This window comes from Lutjanus erythropterus, chromosome 4 (assembly GCF_056507025.1).
Source record: "Lutjanus erythropterus isolate fLutEry1 chromosome 4, fLutEry1.hap2, whole genome shotgun sequence".
Lineage (NCBI taxonomy): Eukaryota > Metazoa > Chordata > Actinopteri > Lutjaniformes > Lutjanidae > Lutjanus > Lutjanus erythropterus.
In genome coordinates this window covers 38,382,753-38,390,957 of record NC_139320.1, presented here as the reverse complement: position 1 = coordinate 38,390,957, position 8,205 = coordinate 38,382,753, and the positions used below count along the sequence as shown (strand labels likewise).

Genomic DNA, 8,205 nt, shown 5'->3' with positions numbered 1-8,205 from the left:
CTTGTTTTTGTTTTGTTTAACCAGGAACAGCTGTTTTGTAGCTCTCACCAAACTGCCCAGACTCCCTTTACAGAAACAGTAATTTTATCATTATCGTCTTCATTTAAACTCAACAGAGACTAAATATAACTCATTAAATCGTCTTGGCTTGTCTTTCCACTGTTTCCAGCTCTGGTTGTTTGTTCAAAATAAACCCCTTAATTCACTGCGATGAATGACTGATAGATGTCAAAATATTCTGTCTCTATACACTGTTTCTCCTGCTGCTTCTCTGATGTCCGACCTCCCTCTCGCTGTTCTCCCGATATTTTTACATCTGACATGGTGAATAAAGGGTTTATTTCCACCAAGCCAGAACTGGTGATTGTTGGAGCAGTGCAGAGATGAACCAAGATGTTTGTCATTAGCTTTGTTTCTGTCGGGTTTGAATGAAGATGATGATGATGATAAAATTAGCATTTTTGTAAAGGGAGACTGTTGAGTTTGTAAAGAGCAATAAAACTGATGTTTCTCATGTTACTTTTTCTCCACTTTTAGTGGACCTAAGGATTATGCTGAACCTTAGTTTTGCAGAGTTCTCCCTCAATATCAGTTTCAAAAATTGTTGTACCCATTAGTCACTTAGACACAATACATAATGATGTCACCCTTTAACTTGGCAGAATATAGCAAAATAAGTAAAAAGTGCATATTTTCAGCAATCAAAAATGCATCAGGTGTTTATCACATAGACAAAGAGGAACTTCCTTGGTGGAGAAACAAATGTTTCTTGTCTTTAACTAAGACCTCATCCTAAATATGTTGTGTTGCTTATCTTTATTTGTATAGAAAGTTATACTTTGATTATAAAGAAAATTCAAGCTCAAAGTGGGTTCAGTTTTAATGATGAGATGTACACATTTTTTGTTACAACTGCCATAAAATCTGTTCAGAAAATACAGGGAATGCTGATGTTTAGAAACAAACTTTTGTCCTCTAAAAATGTGGGAGTGGCTCTGTGGTGTGCAAAAAATGGGGGGAGGGGAGCAAGAGTGACATCTCAAACGCAAACTGGTGTCTGACTGAAAGTTAAACAGATACTGCTACAGAAAACTGTCTTCCCCGACTGCACTCATTTTAATTTTTGACATTTCAATAGACAATTTCTGTATGGAAACAGGACAAGACAAGATTTTAGAAATAAAACAGCTGTGGCATCTTGGAGACCTATAGTGCTTTAACCCTTTAAGGCGCTCACCATGTGGTCAGCTGAGGTCAAGAATGTCACTCCACTCAATACACCCCTTCCCCAACTGTTCAATTGTTCTGTCACTGTTTTTCTTAACATGAGGAGTCAAATGCTGTTTCAAAGCACTTTCCACACCACCGGGAATCTTATCCATTGTTTCCTTTGTTTAATGCTGACTTACAAGCAGGCAAATGTATATTACTGACACTAAAATATACAGTAATAAGCATATAAAAATGCCCACTATGTTTGAGTTTTTAAATTGTAGAACACTGAGCTGAAATGTAATTAAGTACATTTACTCAGTTTTTAGATACCTATACTTTATTTGAGTAAACCCATTTTATGGTACTGTACATTTTTATTCCACTACGTTTATTTAAGAGCTTTAACAGTCCATTCTTTCTGCATAATGGATACTTATACTGTTGATATTATATGTAACTGATAATACTTATGTTCTTCTACTTAACATTTCAAATGCGGGATTTTTTTGCTGTGATGGAGTATTTTTTGCATACTTTGTATGTATTCAGATCTTTTTTTTAACTTTAATGTGACAGTCCTGAATGCAAAATTACTTACATACAAGTGAATAAAAGTGTTAGCATCAAAATATACTTTGTGCCATAAGTAAAAGTCCTCATTATGCAAAATGCTAATTTTAATTACTTTACTGCATAATAATATATCATAATTAGTTGATTGTGGTTAAATATCAGCAACACTTTGCATTAATCTGAATATGTAAAACATAACTAGTAGCTGTGGCTATAAAATCAATGTGGTGCAGTAAAAAGTACAATATTTTCCTCTGAAATGCAGCAGAGTAGAATTAAATGGAAACACTCAATTTGGGTACAAATACTGCAAGACTGTACTTGAATAAATGTATATAGTAACAATTCATAATTGGAGGGTATTGTTACTTTTGGCTAGACTTTATGTAGCACCAATGTCTATAATGCATAATAAACATACTTACAATGCACTGTATAATTATAGCTGTAAGGACTTACAGATCTTCATAAGGCTTTACAACAATCATAACAAATGATCTAACTTTTTACAATGCCTTATAAGGTAAACTTTTGTCATAATTGCTGGTCTATCACTGGTGGATTTTTTTGCAAGAATCATAGCATATTATAATTATTTCTATCATATATTATGATTGTAATAAATCATAATCACTTTACAGGACAGTATGATCACTGTTACACTGGACTATAATGCAATTCTAAGTTAATCTAAGTGGTTATTAGGTGCTTAAGTTAAGAGGTGAAATTCCCTCTGGTGTTTCTCACTGAAGGAAAAATGAATTGTTATAATCAAATAGGCTATATACTTAGAAGTGACATATAATCAATTACTTTGTACTCCTGCTATTAATCTTTTCATTTAAAGCTCCTACAAGGAGTTTTTAACTGGCTATGAAACAGACTCAGTTTATTACTGATGCCTCTATGACCTACATAAGTTAACAAGACTATTGTGGCTATTTCTGTATAGTTATTCTTAATATCTGCCACCGGGTCAGATTCTCTGTGAAATCAGACGAAACAGGCCTGTTTTTGCGTTTCCCCAGACAAAGTTACACTGAGTTGTACTTAAATCAGTTACAGTTTTTCTCATTCGCATTTTTCAAAACAGTATGTTGAATTCTCAAAACAATTAGTCTGTTGTTGTTAGTCTGTTGTTGGAGTGGAATTTCTCAGTCAATCAAGCAAATTGCACGTGTGTGAAAAATTCTCGTATCATTTGAGCCATCATATGCAAAATGATCCATTCAATTCTCAAAATCTGTCAGATGTATATTCAATAAATATCTATGACATGGAGTGTTTGTAATGTCTGATAAAGTGGCATATGACCTGCCAGTAATTTTTTTTTTTAAATTTGCCAGCAAATTTTCAATATATGATTTAACATGAAAGATCAAAGGTGAATTTTGAAATGTATATGAGGACAGGCTGAAATGTGTGTAGTCTTCATCTGTGTATTACACATTCAAATTTGAATCTAAAAAGCTCAGAGTGATACACAACAGCACTCAGCTCCACAAAACTTGGGTTTGTGTTTAGTACAGTAGGCAGTCAGTGTGTCAACAAAAATAAAAAATAAAACATAGTTTTATATATCAGAAACACTTCTGGTAGTAACTGTCAGGCTGAAAAGAACATTTTCACCAGTGTGGCTCACACAGTGAGAAAACGACTTTTCATTTTGGTGGCAATGGCCAATTAAATGAAACAGTAACTTGGTTTTGAAACATAAATGAAATATTTGGGCGACTTACTACCCTTTGCAAACGTGCAGTAGACTTTTGCTGTCCAAGGAAATAGTTGTGACAATTGCATTTAAAGTTAAGACTGTTTTGAAAAATTAGCCAAACTGTAAAAAGAAGCAAGAGGACATTTTCTAGTTAGATAATTGTGGTTATAAAAGTAGTGGCTCTAACAAAGGGTTATGAGGTATTATGATACTTGACCTAAAAGTCAGTATAAAATAGTTTATAATGGGTTATGAATATTGTCATAAAGCATTACAAATAACCGAGTGTGTATAAATACAGTGCTTTAAGTATATTACAATGCAAGGGCCTCATAGAAAGCCGTACCCTACTTTTGCTTGAGTGGATGACTTGCATACTTTTCCAACTAGAATAATCCCCAGTTAACATAAATTACAAAGTTGTCGCTCCAGCTCTGGATGAAAGTGAATAGATACTCCTACACTTTTATGCAATTGTCACATCATGATACATTTGCACTACAAAGCCATCACTTCTCCTTTTTTCACCACTAATTTCTACCCTTTTACTTTGAAGGCCACATCACCTAGCTTCCTGTCTGATCGCGGCTGCCTGCTGCTGACTTGACCGGCTGCACATCATCACCGGGGAGACGTCACGGCTCTGAATGATCGCCCTCTGCTCCTCGTCTCTCCATCAAGGCTGCAATCAGAGACATCTACAGGGCATCTGAACTACTGACAGCTTACCAGGTCAGGACCAGTCTGTTGTCCTGGAATAATCAGAAGCACAGACTGGTTAATGCAGCTGGTGTAAAGATCAAACCAGTTTAGTACTGAACAGGTTTAGACATTACAGGGATAATAAAATGAGGCAAAGATGGGACAGTCATGATGCCACGCCGGGTCAGAGCTGGCTCCTGTGTTTGTTGACACTCTGTTTACACAGCACCGGTTTGCGGGTTCATGTCACATTGGAGGTACAGAGCAGAGGAGCGCCACAGCTGAAAATATCAAGCCCTCACTGGTAAATAGTATTTTGACATGCAAGCCTGGAAGTATCAACTTTACTCTTGCACAAACATGCATTATGTAACATGTGTTTATTTGCTCCACCATCTATCTGGAAAAGCAGCCCGAGGAATTTCCAGCTCCAACATAACCTGTTTGCACTGTAACCTTTCTGTAAATAGTCCTGTGTGTGTGTCCATGACATGGCGAAAACAAAGGGGAATCCAAAAATAGCTCTTCACTGACATCTAGTGTCCAAATCCTGTCACCACAACCTGGACAGGGAAGGGTTTCTTTAAAAAAGAAAAAAGGAAAAGTAATTGAAACTAATGACAAAATGGGCCAGGACAAAATTAGATTCGGAAACCATTTTTTATTTTGTAAATGGGTTAGCACTCAGACTGTACACAACAGATATTTTCTGAGTTTGACCCAATAAAACCAAAAGGAGCATCCAGAGACAAGGGAGCAAGGTGGTCTGGTAACAGCAGTGGATACAAGGTGAGTAAAGCTCATGTTTTGTTTTTGTTTTTTTGTTCTTGTGTACTTCAATCTTCTATTCATCTATTAGCTAAAGCTTAAAAAAACAAAAAGTCTGATCTCCTGTTTCAGGTGGACCACCCTGCTTCCTGCCAGTGCTATCCTCAACTTGTCAAGCAGTCGCTCTTGGTGAGTGATTTTTGTACAAAAAGACAAAAACTAAAAAAAAAAAGTTCAAATGAAATTCAAAGACCACATTACAGAACACTTGAGTAACAACTGGGGGAGGGGAAATAAAAACAATGTGTAGTAATGCCAGAACAAGCCCCAAAGGTAACACTCATCAAATCAATATGAGAACTATTTTACCCCCAAACGAACATGGGCACGTCTATCTGCCTCGTAGTTTATACGTTATGAAGTACTGACTGAGTTCATGCCAAGGCTCAAAACACCTTCCCTCACTATAGCTGGCAATATATAGTGCTGTGACCAGAGACTGACAGTTTTATACACTACACGTGTTATAATGACCACATTAGTCCATTTATCATACTTTTCTTCTAATAATACAATATATTAAATAAAAAGAAGAGGCTAAATCTCTCACGACAAAGCTATGCAGATTATCATAGAAACTGATGACAAGACAATCTATTGACACACAGGCACAGTGCACAAGCTTGCAGGCAGGAAATGGAAAAGAAATCTTTGTAGTTTTTAAATAGTACAAAAATGCTTTTTTATTTATTTTTTGCTTCAAAAGCACAACTCAAGGTACGAAGCCAGACCTCTGATCTGCTTTAATGTGAGGAAGAAACAATAGCTTTTGTAGTTTTTGCCCCCCCCAAACAAATACGTGGCGTATATTTAGCGCAAGATCATACGACATTCGCTTGATTCGCAGTTCTTCAACCCTTGGCTGAGAATCAGCAGTTCTGCTGGCAATTTTTTGTCTCTCTGTGTTCAATGAGTTGCCTTCTTTTAATCAAACACATTTTATTAATGAAAATTTTTAACTAACACTGTGGTAAGGCAGTGACAGACTGAATAAATTTGATCATAAAACGGGCCAAATCTGATCCGATCGTGCACACTTGTCGATGTGTGATTCTCCTTCCCGCTGCAGCTGGCTGAGGGTTAATCCTGTATTTTTTTTTTTTTTTTTTTTTTACAACCATAACAAATATGGTTACAATCCAAACATTGAGCTCGGGCCTGTGTTTAATCAATGCCAGCATATCTGAGAGATGATAAATCCCTGTAACGGACAAAGTGAAACCAGAAACCTTGTAAACAAAACTTTTACAACCACTTGCAGGTCAGACATGCAGAACAAGCTATTTAATGAGACTAGCCCACAAATTAAAGAGTTCAAACTAAACAAAAAATGCAAACAGTTTCACATTTGAACAGTTGAACATGAAAATAAGAAAAATAATTTCTATATATAGTCAGGGTTTTTTTTTTTCTTTTTTACATTTCTCATAATTCAATACTTGTGTGCAATTGCAGTTGAAACTATAAGCACAATAGAAAGTAGAGTCTAATTTAATATATTTACCAAGCAATCAATATAATAAGAGATTGTTCTTAATAGTCCTGACTGGTTAAATAAAATAACAATAAAAAAATAAAATAAATCTCTTATGACCTAAAGATAAACTCCTCGGGTGTAGTAAACATTTCATGAATGGAAACCAGAAATGAAGCACAGTCAAAGTGCACTCTAACCAATCGACACGTGTGTGTGTGTGTTGTTTTTAAATATGTAGTTAAGGGCACTGGAAATCAAAACTCCTGCAGTGTTTCTCGCTCGACGCTGCTGCTGCAAAAAGTGTTTTGGATCTGGGTTGGGGAGGTTTCCCCAGCCCATCATGCTTTGCTCTCGGTGGTATTTGTCTGTATGACACTGTTGTGTTCTGCAGTGATCTCTGTCAGGGCGTTTGATAATTCTGCCTCCTCCAGTTTGCCTTTCTCATCAGAGAAAATCTTCCTGCAAATGGAGAGAACGAGAAAAGGCAAAATCAGAAATCTGGTGAGAAAATTCTCAGCAAACAAACACTTGAGTTGAACACAATTTGAACCATTTATTCTCAATGACGTCTTCACCCAATATGTAAGAAGACACTGTGTGTAATCAGAGGTCTTTTTACATATTTCTTCACCACCTTGACAACAGTCAGATAAAATTAAACAAACAGATAATGACATACTCATATAATTCATCCGGCCTCCCTGATCTAAGACAAACAGTGTTTAGCAAATATTATCAATTAATCAGTTTAGCTCTACTTCAAAGAGACTATGATGGCACAGTAAATGAGCCCTGGGCTTGTGGTATGTGATATCCATGTTGAAGCACGGTATCTAGATCCTGCCTGCAGCTCCTCTCCTCTCGTCTGCAGTTCAGAGCAGGAAAACACCAGCGTCTAGCCTCTGTTCTCTTTAGCAGAGCTGCAGAGTTGGTGCAGATTTAAGCAACATTCAGAGGTGCACACACTTACTGCCCGAAACAAAACATTTTGTCATTAAAATAAAGCCCCTTTCAGACATGGAACACGTAACGTTGTTGGCTTCGTCTGTCTGTTAAAGTGACAGTGTTTGGTCATTCAGACGAACAGAGGTGTTTGTTACAGCTTTATTCAGACATGACAGTCACGGGACTGTTGTGGAAAAAAAGCCACAATGTTTGTGCAATATTGCCATCTGGTGCACAAGAGGGAGTAATGGGACCGCTGAGTTGGGAAGTAGTGATGTCAACAGGCTGCTTCAGTGATTGATTTTAAAACTTGCTGTCCTGTTGAAGCTTTTATTAATGACCATCCTCAAATAAATGGTCTATTTTACAATGCCAAGTTGGAACTTTTGTTTAATTAACATGTTTAGACTTTAGACACTTATAATGGGCATAAATGAAAGCCAAAAATACAGGGAGGAAGACCGCAGTTCTAATTATTGTTGTTCTCAGAGGGTTTTTTTTTTTTTTACAAACTATTTTAGTTCACTGACAGTGTTTCCTTGTTTACTAAAAGTGCACTGAGAAATTCTGAAGAAAGATAGTTGTAGTTAAGTATCATTCTCAAGTTATGAAATACTGACGTTTTGGTGGTGAGACTCAACAATTAACTATCTTACCGACCTGCGATCGGCCTCCTGTCACTGACTACATTTTCTAAAGCAGGAAAACAGGGCCAAAACGAGGACAAGAAGTCTCATTTTCTCTCAGACCA

General features: G+C 36.5%; 1 protein-coding gene across 9 annotated transcripts in view; it reads right to left on the bottom strand.

Moving 5' to 3' along the window:
• Positions 1–4,845: 4,845 nt before the first annotated feature.
• ncam1b (neural cell adhesion molecule 1b) overlaps positions 4,846–8,205 on the bottom strand; it is a 114,113-nt gene continuing 110,753 nt past the window's right edge. For 8 of the 9 annotated variants that reach the window (XM_084717902.1, XM_084717903.1, XM_084717906.1 and 5 more), the window contains one exon: positions 4,846–6,968. In XM_084717902.1, coding sequence (XP_084574028.1) covers positions 6,848–6,968 — 121 coding nt within the window. In that variant the 3' untranslated portion in view covers positions 4,846–6,847. The remainder of the gene's footprint in view (positions 6,969–8,205) is intronic. The other variant, XM_084717911.1, reaches the window with a different exon arrangement.